Here is a 27,500-nt window from a genome sequence, read left to right on the forward strand (position 1 = left end):
AGTTCACTTGCTTATGATCTGTTTCTTTACTTACCTTTAATGCAAAACAGCGGAAGCCCTTTGCCCGTGTTTTGTTTTAATGAAGTAAGGACCTATTCTGTTCCTCTCTAATTATATGAAGTTGTGAATCTGGCATCTGTGATACAGGGTACTTCTGGTGGAACTTAATAAAACGTATAAAACCACTCTCACCTACTCTAGAATGGGTAGGGAAAATCTGGACATGGCTTTTCCTATTTACATATACTCCTTGTATTTGGCTTAATGTTTTGCATGGTTAGTTGAGTTAGTGTTTTCCCCCTTTTTCACCTGTTAATGAAAAAGAAATTTAATGCTACACGGGAAGAGTTTCCCAAAGGATTAATAACCTTTTCAAAAACCTTTAAACTGAAGCAGCAGGCGAAATCACCATCAAGTTAAAGCCCTTGTTAGTGACAACAGTCATCACCACATGGAGAACAGTTTTATCCCATAACCTCATGGCAGGAAACCACAGCTCCCTAGTATGCCGGGGAAATGCATATTACAAAGTGGAATGATTAGAACGGCACCAACTGTTGTGTAAAGAGTTACGTTATTCGAGTGCTTTAATGGTAACGTAGGAAAGGTATTGTTACAAAAATCATATGTTTTACTGGGAACATATCTGGTGCATTCTTAAACAAAAGTAATAATCTTTTAATATTTTCTGGCAGTATGGTACCATGTCGCATTAGTAGCATATTGTGAATAGTCAAAGCAAATGAATGGATACAATGAGTTTTACTGCTCGCCTTCCAGAAGTGAAAGCAATGCATACACCAAGGAGTTGTGGGTAGCAAGAAAATGAGATTGTCCTGCTGATTGGATGCAGACAAGCAATGAGTAATTCAAGAGCTCACAGTCAAACAAACTGCTTGTGGCACTACTACTTGTACCCAATTACCAATTCAGAGAGAAAATAAAAAGCAGTTTCAGTAGAGTCAGGGTGGGAAATCTCCAATTAGCACCAATTAGCGAAGTTGCTTCCTACAGCAGAATTCTGGGGACATAAGAAAAAAAAATAATCTCCCAGAATGCCTGGTTGGAGCATTTATTTACCAGGTGATGGGACTCCTGAAGAATAACTTGATGAGGATTTGCGCCTGTGGGACTTGAATACACATACTACTTGGAACTTGCCTGCTCGATTTGACTGGTCAATCATAGGCTGTACTATTCTTCTTCTGGCATTAATAAACCTGCAACAGAATACAAAGAATAGAAGTCCTTTCATCAGCTTGCTTCTGTTTTTTGAGAACACCTCTGCTTTAAAACTGACAGGATTTTAGTGTGGTGTGGCAATGCATTTTGCTTCGCTTTGATTTTTTTAACAAAGTATAATTTCACTTTAAAGGATTTTCCTCTAAGTGCTCAGAAACTGTAACTGGTAACACGCTTATCTTACTAGCCAGCTTAAAGCTCGGTTTGCCAGAAGGCTTTGAACAAGTAAAGGCGACCAAAAACTTGTGTTAAAAGACAATTGTTTCTTTAACTTCTTCGAGTGGCTCAGAACCTGGTTAAAGTTCACAGGCTGGGAGACTTTTCCCCCCCTCTCCGTTGCAGGGATCCAGCTACTCTTGCAGCTGGCCATAAATGAGGACCAGGCTTCGCCACTCCGTGCTTTCACAAGGTATCGTTAGGTCAGCAAAGCCATCAATTAGGCTGTCTGAAGTTTTATCACCAGCGCAGCAGCAATAAGTGCCGGCCCAGAAAGGCTTCAGCCCTTCTGCAACTGGGGCCGCTGGCGCCTGGGACGGCGGGGGTCGCACGGAGGTCAGTGCCAGCCGGGGGCGGCCTCTGCGCCCCGCGCCCGGGGACACCCCGGCCCCCCCACCGCCCCCGGCCTCGGCCACCTTTCAACTCGGTAGAAACCCCCAGTCGCAGGTACATGTGGTTAGTATTAGGCCCAAAATAACCTTTATGGGTTTTTTTTCCCCCTTCAATCCCGGGCGGTTGCTGAGGCTTTTGAGATGGTAAAGGCAGTTAGTTGGCTGCAGAGCCTGGATTTAATTTTGATGGTAATCCAAAAATAAGTGCTTGCATATTTCTTTTAAGTTTAATGCACAGCAATCCACATTGTCGCAAGCTAAGCCAAATTAATTTCTCTAAAATAATTTTCAAACTTGCCTGTTCACAGCATTTCTTTCAAAACAGGGCTATTTTCTATCCCTCATGAGCCACGCTTGTTTTTGTCCCCCCTCTTTGTGTTTGAGAACACTTCGGAGCCTTCGCGCAGGTTTTGTGTGCTATTTCACAGCTCAGGCTTTCGGCTGGTGACCCTTAAGGAGTGCTAATGAAGTCGAATACTAGTGTTTAATCCTCTTCAGAAATACTAACATGCCCATCATCCAAAACAGCCTCCAATAATTGCCATTGGGCCCAATCCAGCGCCTAGCGAAGTCTTTCAGTCAGTTAACTGAAAACTAAGTTCATCTGCTCATTTAGCAAATTGTGAGCCTTTATATAGCATCAGCTCCACAAGGCCTTTTGTCGCATTTCCCTCGCTCCCACCCCCCGGTTAAATTCCTCTGCAGATAATAAAAGACAGTGGCACACCTTCGATTGCATCTTCCGTAATCACAGTCGTGGAAATTTCATTAGACAGATGCATAAATGCTACAAGTAACACTAAAGGGCTCTTTTGCATCTCTCTGTTTACATCCAAAAGACATTCTTTATTCTTTAGGAAAAGTATAATTCAGTTGTCAGAAATGTCATCCTGCCTCAGAATTAGTCATGACTTCAGGTATTAAAATAAAAACTCAGACACAGTCGATGTACTTGTTTATTCCCTTCTGACTGCAGCACAGTGAAGGCATCTACCCCAGCGCTGTGATTTCGAGGTGTGTTTCCATCCTCAAAGACAAAGGTCTCTGATAGGACTTAATTTGCTGAGATACTTTCCAGTAACTTACCACACTGACCAAATGGAGCCTGACCTGAACCTCCTCCGTCCAGCACGCCTTTTATCAGCTAAAGTTAAGGCCAATAGAGATTAACAGGAAAGCCTGATAAGACTGTTTTCTCTTCTCCTATGAGCTTCTAATGGTGTATACAGATGGCAAGGTTTTAAAAGAATGGAATGAATGCTTATTTAGGCCTGTAAAAAATCACAGACAACAGAAACACCCCCCCCTACACACACACTTTCCATCTTACAAACCCCTTTTCTTCAATCAGGCCACTCCTCAGGGAAACCAAATAGCTTTTTTTTTTTCTTCTTCTTCTTTTTTTTTTCTTCCTTTTTTTTTTTTTTTTTTTTTTTTTTTTTTTTTTTTTTTATTTAAACCCCAACCACTTTTATTATTTACATCTGGTGGTCCCCTTATTTATGTCCCTCTCCACTTCCCTGAACACACAGCTCGGTGCACAGGGCTGCGAAGCATTATGGGCCTTGGCTCTCAGCAGGAGAACTCGACACTGTCTTCAAACAAATAATTAAGGGGAAGGTTAAAGGTTCACCCAGAGGTCATATCTTTGGATACTCCTCAGAAAGTTTACATTAGCAAGAAATGGGTGCCCTCTGAAGTGTTCTTTCAATGGGCTCGCACAACAAGGCAGAGCATTAAGGAAATTCTAAGTCCTGAAGGGTTTCAGGTGATGACTGCTTTACCTCCATGAGCACACAGATTGGGATACCCTGGATAGGCACCACAGACTAAGCCTTTTTGGACGGGCGTTGAAAACCCAGTCTTGCTCAGCCATTCACTCCCAAAAAAGCTTGGCGTTATTTTATTCTGCTGATGTGAATAAAGACAGCCTTTCACTGTAGAGGCAATTCACCAGTTGTTTTGGAAATTGAAGTTAAAACCCTAATAGTGAGTCCTGGAATCTTTGTATACCTACAAAAAATAGTGATAAAAGTGAAAGCGTTTGTCCAGTAAAACTTGCAAAAAATAGTGCTTGGGTTTGATTTCTTATTTCATTATTTCTCCATTTTTCTTTTGCACTTGTGCATAACTGCAGGTGCAAATGATGCCCTCTAGACCAGCAACACTTGTCTGAAGAGAAGATACACTGTCATACACTTATAAAGATATAGGAGAAGAGAGTCTTTAGGCATTGAGATGATTTTGAAATTCCATTTCCTCTGAAAAATCCTATCCATAAATGGCATCAGTTATACCCACCAATGGGTATGTCTGAAAAATTACAGATGAAATTATTTATATTTGCAAACTCGCAGGTGCAAAACAAACATACAGTTCATGTGAAGCTATAAATCAGATCCTAGCTTCATTTAGCAGTAGCTAAGTCACATAATGCATCAGCACAATTGGTAGTCAAGGGCACAGAATGCAGTATTTGTGGATTACTATTTATTCTTTATACTGTCCCATAAATATGCACAGTCCGTAACAGAGATGTAGAAACCATAGGCTCTGCCCTAGCCTTCTCGTTTTTTGAGTTGTTTGTTGTTTTGTTGTTGTTGTTGTTGTTTGGGTTTTTTTTAATCCCTCAGGGAGCCATCTCTAGGGCCAAAGTAAAGCAAAATACAACCTTTTGCACAGCACTTCAGTTCGTGTGTTGCAGAAACACTGTGATGTTATTTTGGCACAAATGTCTTCAAAAGGCATTAAGAGACAGGTGGAAGAAAAGAGAACACTAATGCCACTACTTCCAGCGTTATTTGGAACCCTATAAAAGCAGAATTCACAGCCCTTCACCCAGAGGCCAAAGATTGAACGGCCTGAAAAGATGAGTAAAATCTATCAAGAAGACATGGCTTTCTTTGTTACTCTTCTGTTAATAGTAATTCCTATTATTTGGATGATAGCAGCAGTTAGAGGACCCCATGAGGCTCAGTCTCACTCCACCCCATGCTGCACAAGCACACCGTCCAAGAGAACTCAGGGTCTGAACAGATTTCCCAGATTTCCCCAAGCCTGGGGGAGAGGAGAGACGCCTTCTCCCTGTTCATGAAGGGGAATAGAGACAGAAGGAGATTAAGTGACAAGGCCAAAGTCATACAAGAGATCTTTGGCAGAGCCACACACCCAACATAGATTTCCTCAGTCCTCTCTCAGCGCTCCTACAATCTGCTATCCATATGCTATCTTTCCTTTGTTCCCCAGCTCGGCAGCCAGGCGCGCTGGCAGGGAGAGCTCACGTTGCCACTGTTTGTGCCTTACCTGCTGTGCAGATAAAGAGGGGTCACCAGCCTCCAGGGCTGTGAGGCGATACCTTCCCAAACTCTACACTTATACAGTGCTTGCTCCTCGTTCCAGAGTGATAAATGAGGTGTGTAATGTTGAGAAATACATGTCATTGACATAGTACATTTAATGAAAATCTCACTTCCTGCATTTCACAAATGACAGATTACTGACCTCACTTATTCAAACAATAGCCATTTGAATTGAAAGAAGGGGTTTTGCATCTTGTATTTTTCTTTAATTGCTACCTAAAGCAGCTACATATATTTCCTACAGCCAGAGTCTGTCTTTTTCACACAAGTAGTGCACAGTTACTTTTGCACAGTTACTTTCACACATTAACTTTCGTGGGACAATTTATGAAAGCACAACGAACAAAATTTGGCCCCAAATGTACCACAATATGGACTTTCAAAAGAAGTCACTTCATTTTTGTCTGCTTCCAGCAAAACCCAGTAGAGCAGTAAAGGTATACTAGTGAATATGCAGTGTAGCCTGGTGATTTAGTAGCCGTAGTCCTAATTGGTTCCTACCACTGCTAATTAGCATGACAATATAATCTAAATATATGCATTCAATTGCACCTCTTCAAATAGAGCCTTGGTTTTCTTTGTCCAAAATAAACATGTATTCTGAATTTTATAGGAAGTCCTGTAATTAATCTTCTTAATATATTTATTATATTTTATCTCAAGTCATATCAAATGACGTTAAACTCACATTTACGTATTACATTTTATTTTTATAATAAATAATGTTCAAATAAAATTGCAGAGACATATTTATGCAAAATGCAAAAGAGAATAAACAGCAAATATACATCCCTCAGTCTGCTTGTTCAAATCTGGCACATTCAAAACCATTTTTTTTTTGCTGTTTCCACTGTCTTTTTTAAACACACTGTACATGTATTTCAAGATACTGTGATCAATCCTTAACTGCATCTGTGTAAGATTAGTTCTTGAAATGAACTGTTAGTGGCTGCACTGATTGATAATCAGAATTAGAAACATCTCCAGCTTTATGGCTACCATGGAAAATTCACTTTAAGTACACAAAGTCCCAAAAGTCTTTTTTTTCAGGAGAATGAAGTGCATGAAAGCTTGGGAAACTACAATTCATCCCCAACTTGGGGGTCTAATCTGAGCTCAAGCAGAGAGTGGTATTTAACTCCAGCCACTTGTTTTTATGTCTAGTATCTAGTATCTAGTGAGATGAACTAGTGTAAAACTGAACCAGTCCCCCGTAGCAGAGTAGCTTGCTCCTTCTGAGAAACTGAGGAACAACGTGGAGCTACTGTGTACAACTCAACACTATTCAGTATCGGTCTTCAATCTGGATTTCCACTTAAAATATCCATCCCAGAAAATAAGGTGTTAAAATAATGCATTTATTAAACAACCCAGCCACTGCATAAATGGGTTCTCAATTCTTTATGTGAAAAACAGAAAAATAAACAAATTTGTGAGATGAATCCACAGTTCTATAAAAGGATTAATGACAAGGAAAGTTTTGACTCACTTTAGATTTTAGCCCAAGAAGACACTTCTGCTTTTTTACTTGAAAATAACAGAGATACTGAATGAACAGTCACAGGCTTAGTCATAGAAATAATAAAAATAAAAGTAACAACAATAATGTAGGGTTAGAATTGCTACTCTTCTGTCATCTGAATATAAAGCCTAATTTTCAAAATTTGTAGGTACCCAGAGGAATAGTCCAGCAAGATTTTTCAAAAACCTGCCAAGTCTAGATGAGAAGCTTGGCTTTTATTAAACCTAGGTAAAATGGGAGCTGAGCTTGATGAATAAATGGGGTTTAAGCACCTACTTCAGTGTCTTGCTGAGTAAGAGCCTAAGAATGCATTCTAAAAAAATAATCCAAATGTTTTCACCTTGGATGGGAAAATAAGTCTTTGCCTAAATGATATTTCAGTATTTGGACTATGAACATGCCAGTATTTAGCTCAGGAATATATACTACATTGATCTCTTGTTGCTGAAGAATGCCCTAATTTGGAAGGGAAAATAACCAATGAAATATTTTATCTAAGTCACAAAAAAAGTTTTCATAAGTAACCTAGAAAACTTCTTCTTTCCCAGGCTGAAAAAGTAATTTCACAAGTCTTGAGCAGATCAGAGCAGTCTGAAAGAATGCATTAGAAAAGACTAATTTGCAGAAACACTTTTATCACTCCCATGCCTTTACAGCAGCCTTTGTCTATCACACAAACTTTTATCTGAGCAAGTAAAATCTAGTTATTTTATTTAACTTCTCCCTCCAATATGTATTCTAACCTGACAGAATTAGGTTTAGGCATCCTTCTGTATGTGTGTGTACAAAAATAGTTGAGAGAGTCCTTGTTTATGCTTCATTGAATCTATGCCACACCTGGTTACCAACTCTTATTTGCAGCATTCCTTATAGGAAATTTAAAAAGCTGAGTTAGTCACCTGGAAATGAGTCATCTGAACAAGTCTTCCCAAAGTCATGAATATTGAGAAATGGAGTTACTTACACGATTGGTTTTGAGAGGAAGAGGGAGGGACAAGCAGGTTTATGTCCTGACAAAAACTTTCACATAGTTTTGGATGGCCTTGTTAGAGAAGGGGGTTATGGGATGTTTAAACTGACTTTCTGAAGCTAATTTGGACATCTCACCTCTGTCAAAGGTGTGATTCAGAAGACCTAAGTCAGCATCCACGTTTGGTGGAGAGAGCAGCTGGGCTGGGTGCCTGGGGCAGCCCGAGGCAGGCGCTAACCATCCCAGAGACCTCTGCCGCATCTTGTATGTTTATGTTGGAGCTCCTAAAAATACATTATGCCACTCCAGAGCTGCCAATTTTTGGAAATCATGAATTTTCCCATCCTGTAACTGTGAGACTGCCTTAAAAAATCAGAAATTTAAACAGTGCTCTTCTCACTATTTGCTTTGTGGGTTTTTTAGTCACTGTGTCACATTTTTAAAGTGCTCTTCTCAGCCACAAAATCTAGAAACTTACTTGAAAAGTTTCTCACATAACCATTGCCTCCTGGAGCTGGGACCTCGAGTTAACATGAAATAACTTGAGCCTTGTGATAAAATAATGAAAATTGTCAAGACAGGCATCTATTCACCTCAGAGAAAATCTGTCTCGTTAAATGTGTAACTCTTGGTTACCAGGTTACCTCTTATGAGCACAGGGAAATGGTTTGGCTCTGCCAAGGAAGGATGCGGTGCCTGTCATGGGGAGCACCTGCATGGCAGGACCAGCCCCAGGGAGCCACCCTGCCTTTGCTCCGGGTCAGGGGTTTGTGAGCAGGACCTTTTCTCTACAATGAAGACAGATGTCGAGGAGGCCCCAGTCATGGGCAGGGCTCCCTGGTGCTCCCCACAAACCTGGAGGCCCCATGGCCACCTGGCTGCCCTGCCAGTCTATGCCCGGCAGTGTCCATCAGCCTCGCCACCAGCCCAGGGCCGTGGGGTCCAGCGCCAAGGCCCAAGCCAGCCTGCACTTGGGGTTGGCACCCAGCAACGCCGGCTGCCGCTCCCTCCTGCAAAACTGGACTTGCCCCAAGTCTCAGCCCCCGGTGGCCCCAGGAGAGGCCTCTGCTGTGCAGTGGGGTGCCGTGAGGTGGGGCCAGAGCACCGCAGCTGGGCCTGGCCCCAGGGTGCCGCTGCCTGGGGCATGGCTGCCTCCCCTGTGCCCAGAGAGCCCAGCAGCACTGTGTCCATGCTCTGGTTTTACTTGGTGCACATGTGGGGATTGCCCTGTCCTAGGCAGCGAGGTCACCACAGAACCCTGCTGTGAGCCAGGTGCGGGTGCCTCATGGTGTGAAGGCGGCGAGGGGCTCCCACTCCTCGGCCGTGGGGTGGGCACAGGGTTTCTCACAAGCCCTCAGGAAACCCCAGCTGAAGTGGAAAAGTATCATCCCTTGTTCCCCCTGGGTTTCCAGTGGGTAACGAGTGCCTTTCAGTGCCACAGAACGCACGCCGGCCATGGCTTTTACTCTTTCACAAGTGCCATCAGATTATTCATAAATGATTATTTATCATGCCCTGTAAAAACGATCTTTTAAAGATACTTGAAAGGAAGGGAGGAGACAAACAGACATACTTCCTTAGCTATTCATATCTTCCAGATAAAATGCAAAGTCAATAGACGTAAGGTGTAGTATATAACCTCATCCTGTACTTGATTTATTGCAGATGGGAATCACCTCGAAACTGAATCACTTTGAAATTTTTACTACTGACATTAAAATTCCAGGTTTGTATACATATGTCTTGTGGAGATGCTAAATACAATTTCAGCTAACTTGGCATGCGCTTTGATTTGCTGGCACTTAGACATCCATGTTAAAGGTAGATAAAATTTCTCCTATAAAATCTTAAGTAACTCATGCATTTAAAGATGTGTTAATTTACCATCTTAAACTCATAGGAAAAGATTTTCAAAACTAATAAGGGTCCAGTAGTCTTGAAAACACAATCAGCTTATCTAGCTTCTTACACAGGAGTTGAGTGGCCTCATTTTAGGCAATGTTTTTTTTTTTTTTTTAAGTGTAGTTTTATAATAATATCACATTGATATTGACCAAAGCATTTTACACATCTTTCGAACTGCTTCACATTAATTTGTTTAGCCAATTCTAAATTGAACCAAAAAGGAGATTTGTCAACAAATTTAACATCTGTTTAACTTCCCTGATCAAATTAGATTAAGGCATTAATTCTCCTTCTTATTTTTCAGTGGAAACTACCTAAGTAGCAACTTGCCAAAAATGCATAAAGGTGTTTAGCAATTATGTACTGGGTATGTTTGAAGAGATCAAGGTGCACTCACATGTCCCGTACTATGGATATCTCTGATTAGCTTGTCATCTATTCTGAAGAAGATGTAGCCCAAGTCTCCTATACTATGTAACAGGCCAGCTGTTAGCTGTCTGTCAAGCACCTAAAGTGGACAAGTAGTCCAGGAGCAAAAATGTCACTCCTTTGATCTGGCAAGGAGCAGCTGCTGATTTATAGAGTAGGACTTTGTTCTTCCGTTCTATTTTACTTTCTTTCCTAAGGCAGAACCAGAAAATCCAGCAGAAAAAAAAAAAAAAAAGTGCCGTTCTCTGCAACATCAACAAGCTCTGACAACTGCAACAGGGTTTTTCTTGGCCCTAACAAAGCTCTCAGGCATCTCCTTTGACGCTCACCTTTTTTTTTTCCTTCTCCTTTTTGCAATGCGGTAGTTATTGTTTAATTCAGCTTCTGTAAATGGAATGGACTGTGGCCAGCAAGCCTGGGGCATAAACACACCTGTATGAAAGAAGCCTTATTGTAGCAACCATCTACAACCAACCTGCACATGCACTACCAGTTCGTGAGTTCAGAAGGAATGTTCCATTTTCCCTGACAGTAAATTTTGCCTTAAGATAACAATTTTTTGTACCCACTGTCCTGTCTTGACCATGAAGCTTTTACATTTTTTCATTGTTATTAAAATCTGAAGGAAAAAAAAAATAATGTATTTTTTTACCTGTCAACCAGTGGACCTCAGGAAACTGGATCCTAAGAGCCCACTTTAAAAAAAACACAGCCAAAATATATTTATAGAAACACACTGCTGAAAGTTGGAGAACTACTGATCCTAAAGATGCCTGTTCCATTCCAGAGACAACGACGCAGTCATGGCCACCTCCAGCTTACATTGTTACAGATTCTCCTCAAAAAAAGCATTTTGCAAAACAAGTACTTAGTAAGAAATAGCATTTGATGCAACTAAATGGACCGTGGCACTGCCAGCCCAGAGTCAATGCTCTGTTCCATTCTTTCAGACTCAGCAGGTGCTGAGCAGATTCTGTGGGGTGATCAGTCACTACAAGGGCTGTTAAACTCCTGCCTCACCTATTGGAAGAGTGACAGAGTTTTATTTCCTTTCTGATCTGTTTTCAAGTTTATCAGCTTAAACCCCAAATCTACAGGCCACAAGAAAAGGTTGCAATATAATGCTGATGAGCAGGAGAGGAAGTATCCTGTGTGTTTACGGATGGGGAAGGAACAACACAGCAAGCTGTGTATTTGACCCTGGTATGTGTCTATGCACGTGCTGTGTTCACACTTCTTCATGCTGTAACTTTAAAAACAGACAAAAAGGATTACAAAAACAAAGATGAGGTGAGGGTGGTGGGGGCGACATCATGACTACAAGATCTTTTGCATATATGTTAGCTTGTGAAAATAAATAAGAACTATTACAGCCAGGGCCCTAAGGGAGGCAGAAAAATGATGATGTACAGGATAGTATAAAATGATATATTAAAAACTGTGCTGTCAGTGGAACAATAGAATATTAAGCAAAAGTCCATAATAATTGGCAGATATTTAGCTGTAGACATCTTTCTCTGGTTGGTGGGTACTGCAGTATACGTGAGAAGAAAGAGAACTAGTTAGGCAATTAGAAGTAATGGGCATAAATAACACACTATGTATAAATATACCCCTCCCTCTCCCATGTTATAGCTCTTACCCAGATACACCTAATCACCTCTCAGTAAGTCATACCTACACGCTGGTATCCCTGGTGTGCTGCTCTTTGCACTGTCTGGTTACTGGAGATTCTGCCTATGTTAATGTGATTCTGTGATTCTGTGCTCTTTCTCTGTGCTGCAGAATCTTGTTCATTTTTCCCTTTTAATTATTCCAATACCCTTGGCAAGTCTTTATCAAAGCAGAGGGTCCAATGGCTTAGTAGCTAAAGATGTGTCAACACCACAGAGACCATGAGACTGCGGCCTGCCATGTTATGGAATACGTGCTCCACAGTGACTGAAGGTATTAGCAGTGCAACTGTGGGACAGCTGTATTATTTAAGTGTGCTAAAATGAAGAGGTAATTATACAGATCTTCCCAGTGTCATGCTGGTGAAGCTTTTACTCTGTCTCATCCCATTTTGTGTTCTCTCTATCAGGGGAAAGTGCTCTAAAAACATTTTTCAGAGGTTGTTAGTATATCAGTGTATCCTTGTGTCTTAGTTACTGTAAGTGAAACTGGTTTGGAATCATGGAATGGAAAAACGAAAAAACTTCAGTGGTGCAATTTCCTCAGCCTATCATTCCCTATCCCAGGCTCCCATACTTTCTGACCAGGGCTGCATCTCCCCCAGGGCTCAGCGCTTGCTCCCCAGCCTACCTGGCTGGTGCACCAGAGATAATTGCGAGGTACAGCTGGCAAGTCAGCGATAAAGCTTGCTGGTGCTTTGCACGGCTCGTAGATGGTCAGATATGCAATGATTGAGGATATATATGTGAATGTTACACTGTTTCCTTTCTCTCTGCAATTTTCATTCTTCTGAACAAGCTAAGGACTGAAACCAGGAAGGTCTGCACTTTCTGAAGCACTTGAATGGCTGGGTTCCCCTGATTTCAGTACTCAGGTGTCTTATGGGCAGAGAAAAATATTGGAGGAGCCTGTGCTCAAGTGCAACACATTTCAGTTGTTGTTGGCTTCTCTAGCTAAAGAGGGGGCTATTAATGTATTTTTCTTTCTTCTGTTAAAGGATGGGTAGCTGGAAAAGTCTCTCAGTGTCATCACTGTCACTTAAATATCTCATGTGAAAATTAAATCATACCACAAAAAGAAACTTGAAACTGAGCACATATTTCTTCAATGAAAACTGGCCTGTTCTGTAATGTGTTCCACTATCCCATATTTTGCATACAATTGAGATACCTGTTATGAAATGAAACCCAATCTTTATAACCTATCTAATATTTATCTTTCTTTATGAGAGCAGTTTGGAAACTCTGTGTGTGATCTTACATAATTTTAATAACTGGTTGCTGATGGATTTCAATATTAACTCTGACTGTTCTGACTGGTACGGTGTTGAGACTTAATTTTCAAGAGAATTTCACTAATTGGTCCTGCACTGTGTAGGGGTGAAGGCATCTAAGAATATGTGTATAAACCTGCATTTGAGCCCTCAAAACTGGTAACTGCAGGGCCATATCCAACAATGCTGATCACTCAGCCTGGTCTAGTAAAGCACTCAGATGTATGAGGAAAGGTTTCAAAATTACCAAGTCATATTATCAAAATCATCATAGGCCCTGGAAAACTAATCCTAATGTTCAGTGAAATTCTGAGTTAGAAAGCAATATTAGCAAAGGGATGTTGACACTAGCACCTAAATTGTAGGTGATCTGCTCCCAGGGAGATTCCTGTCTCTGGTTAGCTGTTCCAGAAATTACCAGAAGGTGGACTTAGATACCTAACGACATTTTTTTGTGGGAAAAAAAAAAAAAAAAAAGGCCTCACTTAACACTGAAACTGTCTAAACTCTTTAGGCATGTAGATTTCTACTTTTTAACACTCCACCTCATCCTCATTTCTGCCACAGTGTATATGTGTTTCCTAACAGTGAGTTACCTTCTGCCATAACCACACTCTATCTCTGAGTCAGAGGAAGACACTTAGGTCCAGTCAAGATTCCTATGGGTTGTTTTAACGAGACAGACATCTTATGGCAGGTCTGTTCTTTCTTATAACAACACAGATAAAGATCTCTTTCCTTTATAGCTGACACCATAATTATTTGAATATTTATCTGGAAAGAAGGAGATCAAGTTTTGTCTCCCTATCCTGCTTGATTTGGAACAAAGACTTGCACATAGGTCTGTCACTTCCTAAAAGAATATCTGAATCACCCAGGTATTCAGTACAGTGAACAAAGCCCTTTCAGTTCTCATTCTGAAGATGTTCCACCTGAAGTAAGTAATTTTATAGTCATAATTAACCAGCACTTAATTGTCATGCATCTGAAGTTGGAGCCCTAACCAGGAGGCTGTACAGTCAAGCCCTTATTCTTATTTAACTTCATTCTACTGACTGGTTGTTGCATACACAACAGAAATGGCAGTCAGGAGAACAAGAAAGGCACGGTAGTGAAGAAAAGATGGAGCATTGATTGGGAAACTCATTTCATTGGAACAGTTAAGACATTGATTTAAATTAAGACAAAGAGAAAACTGCAAACATATAACCTATTTAACAAGTGAATTTTCTAGCCAATGAGCCATTGAGTGTAGCACTCCCTCTATCCCATTTGCCTCTTTCGTGTAAAGTTTGATATGGCTGACGTATGACAAGAACATTGGCTGGATTTGCCCCTAGGGAGATACACTGAAGCAAGGCTGACTTTGTGCTGAAAGTTGTGTATCACTCTGGAACATGTTACTGTCTATTTATCACTATATATGTATTTATGTTCCTACTCCTCTGTCCTGGAGATCCTTTTTATGTAAAATAACCATGGGCAGGGTAATATCTCACCTTTCAGTACTGCTAGGGTTACAGTCCCAAGTTTCTCATATCCAATTCTAAGCAGTTTTGTGCATGCTCACCAATGGCAATAAGCATATGTGGATCAAAAGAATGTAGTCATCTCAGGACTGGGCAGCAGCCAGGTGACAATGCTTGAAAATTCAGTGATGCTAAAGGTAGTGACTATCTTAAACTAAATATTGCAGGGTTTGCACTCATATGCAACTCAAATGGTATACATATCTAACAGATACATATATATTCATGAGGAAATATTTTGTAAAATATGCTGCACAGATCTTTTATTGTGGCTTACACTGTTTATAAGCCAGTATTATAATAATACTTTCATAAGAGGTTCAACCCAAGTTTTAGAACATCTTTAACCAAGTTTTGAAAGAAACACCAAATTTAAGGTCAACAGAAACATTATGTAAAATAAAAACAGCCTGTGAAAAGAGAAAAAAATGCCCCAAATTCACAGGCAGCATCTTCAGGCGAAGTAGTTCAGCATTGTGCTTGTGTGCGTAAGTATTTAAAAATAAATTTGATGAGAAGTTAACTACAAACAGAGTAAAAATAATGTTTTCATTCTAATTCAGTGTCCGAACTGAAGAAAACATAAGAAGATAAATCAGTAGTTAGAAGAGGGAAAGTTATTTTTCACTTTGAATTATTATCAATGACATGAACATTCCTAGGAACAATATGCATTTCTAATTTGACAGTGAAAATCCTGTAATATTTAACTTCTTTAGAAATCAAATGTGCCCTTATACATGTAAACTTGTAAACTTGCATCCTTATAAAACAGAATAATAAAATCAACAAATGCAAACATGCATTCAGATGAACTAGTAAAGGAGAGTTAGTTTCCATTTCCTTCTCTTGATTCTTCTCCAGTTGCTATATTCAGTCTTTCCAATGTGACTATATTATCATCCACAAAATTTTTAGCATCATCGTAATCATAAAAGATATACTTTATATCTTTATAAATCACATGAGGCTCAGCAGACCCTAGTAATGCCACATCTGCTTTAATCCTAGGAAATTCTAGCCTAAAACAGCATAGCCTGTGGTGTCTCACCTGAGTTCGCAGAGACATGTCAGGAAATGCATTAGCTCTGTGAGTCAGTGAAATAAATACAAACGAATATAGTGGCCAAATTAAAATTTAGCACTCTAAATGGGTTTTGACAGAAGCCCAAGTTGAAAAATCCAGCTGTATTTTGCGTATGTCTCTTTACCACCAATCAGTTCTGATGAAATGAGTGGTCCAATTAGCTACCTAATTTTTGATGCCTGGTAAATGTGTTCATAGTAAAAAAATACAATGTATCTAGAGGACCAGTTTTCCTTTGGTCCAAGAAACTAGGGTCTCCAAACAACAAATATGAAAACCTTATAATGACAAATTCCATATCCTAATTTGAAACAAAAATTCACAGTTCCAAGTACCTCATTGCTAGGACGAACTTGATGCAAAGATGTGTAGCTAAGATGGATTCCTACACTTCATTTTCAGGTGTACTAAATACAGGTGAAAAACTGGTAAGTGAAAATTTTGTGGGCATGTTTTGCATTGGACTGAAAAAAAACCCCAAACATTTCATCCTTCAGCCAAATTTATCCCAAGTGCTACCTAGATCATGCTCTGGTTTTCCAATATAGCACTGTTCTACAATAACTGCTTAAGCATGCCATACAGTATTAATCTTCCTCATGAACTCAGTACCAAACCAGTTTCCATGGAGAGAAATTAAGAGGTATGTACAGGCAAAGGAGAAAATATATGGCTAGCTGATGATACAGAAAGGCTCTTTAGATGAGAGCTACGGTAGAGTGGAAGGATTTTTCAACTGAAATTGCAGAACTGAGGGGAGGGCAGCATTAGACAGAGAGTAGAGAGAAGAATACATATATATATAAAGACATCTATGCTGAAGTAGGTTTTGACATTGTTTTAAAAAAGACAATTTTGAAATTGATCCAGAAAAGGATGGTGGAAGGCTGCTGAAGTGCCTAAAGTAGGAGATGATTTTGATGTGTGTGTGATAAGGAAGCATCAGCATTTGACACATTAGGGGGAGGATGAAGAACTGGGACTTAAAGTCCTGAGAAAAGGGGACTACAGTAGTCAAGGTGCAAAGAGATGAAGGCAGAAGCAAGAGAGACATACTGTTGAAGTGGAAATAGGAAGAGCGGCAGACACTGGAGGTGTGAGAAAAAGAGCAACACCAGGAAATGCATGTGGATTTTGGGCAGTGGGAATAAATGTGTGAGGAGTCCTAGAGCAGTACAGAAGAGTGAGACTTGTATTATTTAAAAATGTCTGAGAGACTAATGTTGCTCTGGATTCACAGTCAGTTTTGTTCACCAGGTTATAAATCCATCTGTATAAAATGATACTATCTAAAATGCAAACTTCCTTTAAACAATGTTCTGTTTATTGTAATAGTTTGTTAGCCAAGCAATCTCTGCAGTAGCTGCAGCTGTGGCTTGTTCCATCTCATCAGTAATTTTAACTCTTTTAGTCATTAATGTGAAGCTTGTCACAGTATTTTTAAATGATAAATATACTTTCCTCCCAGTTCTTGAGTTCCATTTTATTTGAATGGACTATGCATTCTTCAGCATCTCAATAATTTGCCCTGAGGATCACGGCAACGTAGCTACACTTTGGAACAGAAGATATGAATATGGTTCTGATAAAGCTCTGCAATGTTTATTAAAAAACAAAAAGTAGCTTTAAACAGCTTATGATTATCTATTATATAATCAGTATCTTTCCTCATAATATTGTCCAAAGATCTAAGTCCTGAAATAGTATGCACCTGTGTGAGAAGGTGGCCACTACATCTCATGAGTTGTTTAATCCCCACTGTTTTTTGTTGTGTGCACAGCACCAAGTAGACCTTTACTTACAACTGCTTTAAACAGTGTCTGCCTGCCCTATGGCTTTCCAAAAAACCCCAGGATGAGGTTAGCACAATAAAGAGCTTGATTTCTCTAAGAAACAGTCATTCAGCCTGACAGCACCCATTCATTTACTGGAGACTAAACAAAAAACATAAAACAATAAAAAAGACAAGACGTTACTGTTGGACTTAGTGACTCCTGAACGGGCAGCTACACTATCGTTACCACCAAGTGGATACAATCTAAGCTTGATGTTGGCCTACTTAAAATTACTATTTGCTATGAGGTGTTGGCAAATCAACTTATAAAATGATGGGGAAAAATAAGAGAAGCTCCATTAAAAGCTTTTTCTTTCCTTTAAATGAGAGTAGACACAGTAGAACACTTCGAGTATGACCCACTTATTACCTTTGTACATTTGTCTTTATTAACATTTATTAACTGATTAGATTTTCCGTAGAAGTAATTATGCGTTGTTAGATAATTGTATCATTGTTGCTTCTTATTGGGGAAAGGTATTACATCCAAACACTTAAGACAGATAAAGCCAGATGGATGCATCTGTCTGTCCATCCATCTGTCCACTCAAGAAGCCTTTGGTTATTTTTAGAGAATTTAAAGCAGTGATGCAAGTCATAAACAAAAGGGGCATTTCAAAGAAGAAAAATATGCTTAATTAAATAGGTGTCAAAATAATTTTACTGTCAACATCCACAATATCCATGATACAGTGAGGCTGTGTAAGTGTTCCTATGGAATGCTAGTTCTCAGAATCGTAATGAGTTGCTATTAGAAAAAGCAGGGCTATGTTATTAGTATCCCCACAGAGTTATCTTCTGAATTATTTATACTTGCAACACTTTCACGTAATGGCAGTTTTAAACTCAAGCAAACAAAGCAAACCGCACAATAAAAAGAGGGGAAGAGAATTGTACAGAAACCCTTGCTGAACGCATATAGTTAGAAAGGCGAATCAAACAAACTAATCAGATTTTGTTTCCTACTCAGATCCTCATGAGGTTTGCAATAGACAGCATCAAAGCTTTTTGGGGTTGTGTTACCTTGATAAAAGATTGAACGGCACTGTATCTGTTTTTATCTCTCCCATCTGAAATGTATAGGAATGCAACTTCATTTGTTTGGTGCAAGTTTGCTTATTGTCTTTGAAATTCCACAGTGGACCTTCCACAAAAGCTCAACTATCAGATACTACCAGAGCCTTGAGTTACTCTTACGTTCATCCCCTGGGCTATGGCGTTGGGTTCACCCAGGAGCTGGCGGGGGCAGTGGGGTGGATTGTTATTTTTATACAAACTTAGCACTGTGAATTACTTATTCTGCTTTCCACACTTGCTTTACTGATACAGTGTAATGACTAACACTTTAGGGCTCAATGCTATATAGAAAAATCAAGATGGGATGCCTTTTTTTAAAAAAAAAACCAAAAACAAAACCAAAGAAACTTCAGGCAAACTCAAGTCTGCCCAATGCAGAGAGGATTTGGGTGAAATTGAAGAGAAAATAGCTCAGACTGAAGCTCTAGGAGTCTCCTGGTCCCAAACTGTTTACATTTGTGAACATATAAAGATCATACCATTCACTTTCCATTAGCCAATCTATGAAGTTTTGTCTTAACCATTAAACCAAATTGCAGCTGAAATCACTGTCTTATTAACTTACTGAGCAGTTAAATTTGAAAACAAATTTCGACCCCACAAAAAGGAAGAAAAAACATACGCCATTGTTTTGTTCCTCTGTAAAAGGAGTATGCAACTAAATATTCTCAGCTTTTTGTCAGTCACAATACATACAGGTTTTAAAAGTACCCAGTTATTCTGAGTGCCTCCTTTTCTGGGCATTTAGATTAAGGTACCCATAATAAACACACAATGAAAACTCTGGCCTTCTTTTTAAGCAAATGAGCCTTACATGTACTAAAAATCTTATTTGCCTTATGCTACTTCAGTTGCACACCAGCACTCTCATTGATTACCATGGAGTCACATTAGTTTAAAACTGGAGTAACTGAGTAGTGGATCAGGTCCTCTAGTCAGACATATGTTTTCCACTAGATAATGGCTACTTATATATTTATGAATTTTAAAATGCTTTTCAATTCAACTATCGTTGTTACTATGTGCAGGAAGTAAGGAAGTAAATTGCAACCAAGCTTTCAGAGGTTTATTCCCTCATGAAGCACTTGTATTGCTAGTGTCAGGGGAGGGCAACTGTATAGTGCCCTCTACATAATAAATGACACTGTTGAATATTCTTAAAGTAATGTCTGTGTGTGTGTGGTTTTAGGGACAGAGCTATTATCTGTTGGGTTTTACATTCCTAAATACTATGCCATCATTTCTTTAACCCAGCTTTATGGAAAGTTTCAAGGAGGTTTAAAATAATTGGTACTCAGACCTATTCTGTCCTGATCACCCATGGAAACAGCGAGTACTCACAGGGCAATAAACAGCTTTCAGGCAAGTGTGTAACTCCAGTGTCAATTGGAGTTATGTGCAGAGGCTCAGAGCAGAAATACTCTGAACTCCTGAACACGACAGTCTTAATAAACCTTAACCTCCACATTCCCTGCTTTCCTCAACCACAGCTAAAAATGCTACACACATTTATACCATCTAATGAACCAGACATTAAAAGGAAACCACAGATCTATACCAATAGATTATCAGGAAGAGAAGTGTGAAGTGAATACTTGCTCATTGTAGTACCATGGTAGTTACAAAGAGGAAAGACCTAATACATCATCATCATCCTTCATCAAGAGTAGGGGATAATCTACCAATGTAGGTCCCAACAGCTACTAAAATAGCAGCTTGTAAACTGAGTAGTGCAAACACACAACACAAAATCCTAGGGGACAGAAACTCAGACTCACTATAGTAAACCTGGAAAGAGAACGATGGATGCTTATTTTACTCTTCTTTGGTTGCAACACAAAGGAAGGACAGATTATGAATCGAAGTAGGGGTTTGGGTTCAAGTGAATTGCATCTGGTTTCTGAATCTGCCACATATTCTCTTTATTAACATGTGTAAAACAATTAATTGTGGATGATGACTCTGATTACGAAAGTAAATGAGAGGGTATAAGACTTGTTCTTTCAGAGGCAAGTTAAGTAAAGAAAGAGTAGGAGTAAGCGGAGTTTGGAACTGACTCTTTTCCCACCCACACCTCCTTCAAGCCAGGGAAACAACCAGCACTGAAATGATAGCAACCTATAGCAGATAGTGGTCAGTGATGAATACATATCACCATAATGAGCAAGGGCAAAGCAGGAAACTCTGCTTTTGCTGTGTCTCAGAGACATATTCTGTGCTATTCCTACAGTTTAACTAATAATTAAGCCCCTAGCCTATGTGACACGCAGTTTCCTATTGGTTAATGATATTAATAATTATTTCTTCCCCATCTCACTTCTCATTTTCCTTGTTTTCATGATACATTTTCTATTGTTTTTGAGACCATTCAACAATGAGGGGCACAAAAATATCTAGATACTAATATATCCATGTCTCTACACTGCACAGGATTTACCTTCCTCTGATTGAAATTCTGATGATGTCTGAGGGTCTGATTGCACTAGCTACAATTACTAGAGTCTGGTTTACAATTTGTTCTGCAACTGTTATTCACATTTAACTTTTCAGAAGTCTTTCTAAGATTTTTTTTTTTTTATGTGGGATAATTAGCCCGATATTTAAGAATTCTAATCTCGTATAAATGCTCAATCAAAACACATATTTTCCTGTGAGCTAAAAATGCCTGGATTTCAGTTTTGATTCTCAAAAGAATGTTATTGTTCCTCCAGGACGTGCAATGGAACATAAAAGAGCACTTTACCTCACCATTTGAATTGGATGAATTTTTTTTACCTTTTTTCTTTATTTTTGAGTGTTTAATTGATTATTGTTGTCTAGGTTTTGGTGGGTTTTGTTTGTTTGTTTGTTTGTTTGTTTTACCATCTTTATCTTCTTCTCCTGTAAATGTGGATTTACTGCTTTTGGAAAATCTAGAAAAAGAATGTTGTCCTTATTCTACGGTTTTTATTTCATATATTTGATTTCTAAATAAAAAAACAGACGTTTTCAATTTCAGGACCTATTCAGTTAGCAGTCTCTCTTAAGGGACTTCCAATGAGGATACCAGCTAATTCTGACTGTATGATGTGCATTCCAAGACCCATCAATTCACTTCTCACAAGCCACAAAACAAATGCTGGTAATTTACTTGACTAGAACTCGGGGCTGAATTTGCATGTTTTGGCATATGAAACACTTCTTTATCCATAGGATAAACACTGTACCAAAGTGGTAGACAGACAAACTACTATGTCCTCATGACTCTCTATGTTAATGTCTCCTTCAGAAAAGGGGAAGGAAAGAGGATTAAAAAAAAATCAACCACTGAAGTTGAGAGGGCACAACGTAGAGGTAAAGAGGAACCGTACTATCACAGTGTGCACAGAAAAGTGGGACACCTGGAGTGTTTGGTTATTTTTTAAATACATTCACGGGCAAAGCCACATTTTGTGGTGAGGAAGCACAATGTAAAACACAGGACAGTAAATAAAATGTGGTATCTTCACTACCAGTTAGAACAGGAGTTATTAGAACCCCTGGTCTAAAAAAGAGAAGAATACTGATGCAGACTTCAGAAACTGTGGCAGCAGGCAAAACAACTATTTTTGTCTGCTTATGATGAAGAAATATGTAAGCTTCTGCACATTTTGGTTCACCTCAGCTCTGTGCAGTTTTAATCCAGGCCTATTTTAATGGATTTCTTTTAAATACATTTCCTATTAAGCAAATAAACTTTACATTCTTCATAACAGGTGGCTTATTTGAAAACAGATCCCATCAGCTGTCTGATGAAGTGAACACCATGGAGGGAAATAGCAAAGTCAATCCACTTTGGCTTCCAGTGAAAGAAGCAACCTGCCAGAGGCCAACAAAAGAAGAAGAGATGGAAGTGAGCCAAAGTGTCAGGATCCAGCTGTTTTCAGGGACCTAGTTCTAAGCCCGTCATGGGAATGGTAACTCTGATTTTCCCTGAGCTTGCACTATGTAAAGTCTCTGAATATCTACAAAGTCTCTCTTCATTTACTTTGGGACAAGCAGGAGTGTCATCAGACCAGTATCTCCCAAAATTTTCTATAATACAGGATGTAAATTGCAGGCCCGGTCATTACTGGACCCTGGAAGGAAGATCTAAGTAGTAAACATCAATGCATCTGTTTTCTTTTTCTTTTGAAGAAAACTATTTTATATGTTTGAAGATTATAAGTAAACAAGTTGTTTGAAACAATCATTATTTCATTGCCATGCCATTTCCCTTAACCTGGAGGTTCACTGCAGAGGTGAGGCATGTATGCCAGAGGACCTGATTTATTTGACACTGAAGTTATTTGCCTTTTTTTTACAGAGGATGCAGACAAGAATCTTGATGCCCTTTTCCAAGCATGCCAATGTAAGCAAAGAGTACTGTGTTTCCGCTGGTACAATTCATGTTTCAGGTCGCTTGCATCCCCTTAAATGACTGTTTCTTCAAAGTAAGTTGCTGTGCAAAGTCAGGGTCAGAGTAGACTATTAGGGACAAAGCATCAAGAAAATATGGGTAGGGGCACTGCTGCAGGAGAGTATGTGGGAGTAAGTACTGTTTCTGTGGTGGTATACCCTACATTACTGCCATACTGCAGTTCATTTAAATTGGTAGACAGTATAATCACCAAATATACTGGAGTCAATTTATATTCCCCAGATTTACCAGCATATACAGTCACAAAATCTGTGCCTTGAGGCCAACATAAAGTACCTGTATCAGGTACGTGTTTTGTAGTACAGCTTATAGACGTCTCTGTGGTTTCACATGCCGCTGAACAGTATTGAGGACTGTAACACCTCTGTGGTGTCACAGGTGTTACTGCAGATATCTGCAATCATCTGCTATTCCCTCCGTGTCATGACACATGAAGACAGGGAGAGATGAACAGAAATTACTGCAGTCCTTCAACTTGGCAACAAGGGTCCTTTCCTTCCAAGTTTTCAGGAAACTCTGCCATAAGTCTATGTATTGTTCTGCAAATGCTGTTTGAGTAACTTATTGCAAGTGCTATTTGAGGATTGATTCAAAATTCAAAATTGAAATCTGTGGTAAAGCTCCATCTCACTTCAACAGGCTTTGAAACAGGAACATTAACAATCTGAAAGAGAGACTAAGGGAGTGAAGCCACTTTGAAGATCTGCCAGCCTCCAACCACTGCCTCACATTACCTACATAGTGCCCCAATGTGACTTTCTGGGAAAGCTGGAGAATGAAGCAGCAAAGCACATTTATATTTAGGATAAAAATATTAAAAAAAAAAAAAAATTATGTTATATTCATGCTTTTCTGCCTAACATAATTTAATGCTATTTTAATGTTTTTTTATCTTGCCCTATAATATATTGTCACGTAACACAAAAATACATTAGTATGAGACTCCAAAAAATAGATTTTGCACTTTTTCTCCAGCTTATCTTCATTACTCCGGTAACTGTACACTGTTCACATGAAGAGTCCACTTGCTGACTTCCCTGCTAATACGTATTGTCAGAAAGGCTATGTAGACTGTTATAAACTTGTCGGGTGATTGAATAATTTAGGGTACAGATTTCCAGAGCTATCCATGCACCTAAAACAGACATGTGCTTTGTGGTATTTATAAAGACATGTGAGGGCCGTTTGGAATTGTTTCCCTATTACATGGATGCTGTCTACAGTAAGCTTCACATCTCAGGTGGAGCTTCTAGAAGCTGCTGTATTATGACTAATAACTCAACAAATTAGGTGTCCTGGACTTCCTGGACTAATTCTCAGATAAAGGAAAACCAGAAGTTTTTTTACCAAAGTTGTAGGAAATATTTGCTGGGAACATAATCACATGAAACTAATATAATACTGTGTTTCAGCAGAAAAAACAAACCTCAGCTCAGGTTCATAGAGTGATTCTGGAGTCATCTTTGCTGTTGCATTACTGTCATGTCATATTTCAAAACTGAAGGAAATGTTATAGCCAAACTGATGCTCAAACCACAGCACTTCTGGGTTTGTCTCTGTTTTTTTGGAGAGAAACAAAATTTGACGTTCAAGCCGGAGTTTCGACATGTAAAAATAAACATTAAGTTTTGTGGCCGAGGAATAAAGCTCCTCCTCTGAAGTGTTTTTATCCAAACACAACCCTCCAGAACCTTGATATGCCAAAGACTGTTGAGACTTGCTCTCCCTGATTTAGCAGTTTACTCAAGCGTGTGCCTGTCTATAAGCACATGGATAACTTCATTAACATGACTGAAGGTCAGGCAGGTGCTACGGCAGCCTAACGGAGTTAGGCCTCGTCTGAAGAATGGATCCTGAGAGTGTTTGCTCCTGAAAAAGTCAGCTGGGTTTTTTTTTACTGATCAAACTACTTTGTCCTTTGTATCAGTGGCCTTTGATTAAACTTTGCAATGGGATTCTCAGCGAGAGTGAAAATTCTTGGTTCTAAATAAAATTATTTTAGCTCATTATAGTTGAGGCCATAGATATTGATAATGAATTTTATAAAAACTGTAAAACTAATGATTCACCTCAGGAAAAACAGCCAAGGTATCTGTGCGGATGATGGTATCTGCCTTTCAGAGTGAAGTCTGAGAAATGAGGGATCAGAAATAAAGCTAAATGTACAAGAAGCAACTGAGAAAAGGCCTTGTCTAGAACCGAATGACCTGCTTTTTCTGAGTTCACTCCCCAGATCTGAGTAATGAGACCTTCAAGGGATTAACAGGACTCAGCTTTTCCTCCAGAAAGCAAACTGTGTGGAAAGGAACTCTGAACAACTGTGCCTTAGTTTCTCTCCTCCTTCTATAGCTCCTATTGACTAGACTACTGGGTTTTAGTAGGCATTGAAAAGTTAAAGTTGAGAGAAAGAAAAACACCAGGGAAAACATAAATGGACAGACCTCACCACATTTAAGACCTTCACAAAACAGTACAGTGTTAAGGAAGTTCCACATGGTTGTAAAGTTAATCCTGATTTCTTTTTGAATATATAAACCAGAAATATTCCCAGTGTCTTCTGAAGCACTTACTGGCTGGCTTACAGGACACTGTGCCTATCAAAATAAAATATATACATTTTTGAAATATAGTGTAGTTTTTATTTTATTTTTCTCTGTGTAAAACGGCATATTCTTCCTACACTGAGAAAACAGTCTTTATTAAACTTGCTGGCTTACAAATAAACAAGGCCAGGCAACATAAAGAGCTGTAGAAAGTTTTTGGGGAGTTGATTTATTTTGAAACAAGCAAGTGAAATACAGCATATTTTATGTTGTCTGATAAAAGATGGTGTATAAAAAACCCCTTCAAATGCAATGTTTTGAAAACCACAATGAAAAATGAATTTTTTAAGAAGGTTTGCCTCAGTGATAGTCTTGGTCAAGAATGGATTTCTACTATGCTGGTGCAATACAGGATTTTGACCTGAGAAACACTGTGTGGAACGTTTTACATCAGTCACTAAGTTTAGGTTTGGAATACAGAAAACAGTAGAAAACAAAGAACAACTGCAACCCATTTAAGGCACCAATTCTAGACAACAATTTTCTGGATTCTACACAAATGCCCTCTATGATGATCCAAATTTTTTAATCTCTTTCTGCTTCCATTGGCAGTTTTTAAGACGAACCATAGAATTTTCTTGTTTCTGTCATCTTTAAATTAACCCATGCTCACAGAAGTTAACATCAATCTCTTCTGATTTTTTTTTTAAGGGGATAAGTATAGAAGCACATGAAAATACAATCTAAATCTTCAAATTTCTCCCAGTGCTCAGTTCCACCTGGAAATCACTCTTTTGTCATTGGTAACATCAAACTTATGAGCTCACCAATCCAATTTTATCCTCTGAATAACAAAAAAAGGAAGACAGCTCAGTTTTCAGACAGTTGTAGAAAGCTCTATCATTCTGGATTATTCAGTTTTGTATACTAGTCACTAGACATAGCTGCCTCTTTGAAAATTCTGACCCAGGAAGATTTTTGCCAAGCCAGCATTCCTGATTCTTCATTGACCTACATCTTAGGTACATACACCACTTAATACAAAGGAAGTCTAAAATACTCTTGGTATAGCCCTTGTTTAACAGGTGTTCTGGGCTTTTGTATGCATGGAGTGTGGAGGTGATAACACAAGGTGCAGAATACTCACAAATCAGCTTTAGTCACATCTTTCTGAGCTGAGAGATTTTACCAGAGCATGTGCCCTCTAGAGATCGTATGTTCCTCAAGCACTGCTATTCTTCATCTTCACTTATTTTTTATGCTAAGTGGTAGGAAAGCCTAATTCTACCTTTCCTTTTCCATTGGGCCAGATTTTCACTTGATGAAAATCGCTTTGGTTTAGTTACACTGATTACAGGTTTAATGTTAATTGTTGCTATTTGGTAACATGCCTCATTGTCCTGGGAAGCACCTCTCATAGCACTGCGCTCCCAGGGTACCTCAGTTGCAGCACCGGAGTGGCAGTAAGAGAGTTGGGGCTACAAAGAAGGCTGTCCGGGTGCACTTGTTTCCAAATGGGAAGGGGACAACTTCTTAAGAATATATTGACATTGTGTTCCCCACACCCCATCTCAGACAAAAGTATTGGCTAACTAACAGCCTAGTTACCAGATTTCCTTATTATATGATGTTTCTCCTTCCAGCACACCTTGAATTAATGCAGTCCAGTGTGAGCAGGTTTGGAAACTTTTGCAAGTTCCCATGTTGCAGTAGGCCTGAACTTCATTTCAGAGAATAAATGGAAGTGTGTTTGCACCTTGTTGTGAACTCTCCAGGGAAATAATGTTCAGCATAATAAGCATAAGCAATGCTACCTCACAGCAACATGTGGTAAGACCAGTAGCAGTGATCAGCTAAAAATGTTTAAATTGTGCAGATCCGCTTACTTTGCTGTGTTTATGCCAGGGATTAATTTGACCAGTAAGTTTGGATCATATCTGGATTTCAAAAATTCAGTAGATCTATGTTGTTTTGGAGCTGGGGCGTTAGGTTTAGGTTGACCTTTCCTGT

The 27,500-nt window shown here is 39.2% G+C and overlaps 1 protein-coding gene across 1 annotated transcript in view; it reads right to left on the reverse strand.

Moving 5' to 3' along the window:
• MEIS2 (Meis homeobox 2) overlaps positions 1–27,500 on the reverse strand; it is a 173,043-nt gene that overhangs the window by 5,365 nt on the left and 140,178 nt on the right. The window contains exon 10 of the mRNA XM_082058561.1: positions 1,081–1,220. Coding sequence (XP_081914687.1) covers positions 1,081–1,220 — 140 coding nt within the window. The remainder of the gene's footprint in view (positions 1–1,080; positions 1,221–27,500) is intronic.

This window comes from Streptopelia decaocto, assembly GCF_964273445.1.
Source record: "Streptopelia decaocto genome assembly, chromosome: 7".
Lineage (NCBI taxonomy): Eukaryota > Metazoa > Chordata > Aves > Columbiformes > Columbidae > Streptopelia > Streptopelia decaocto.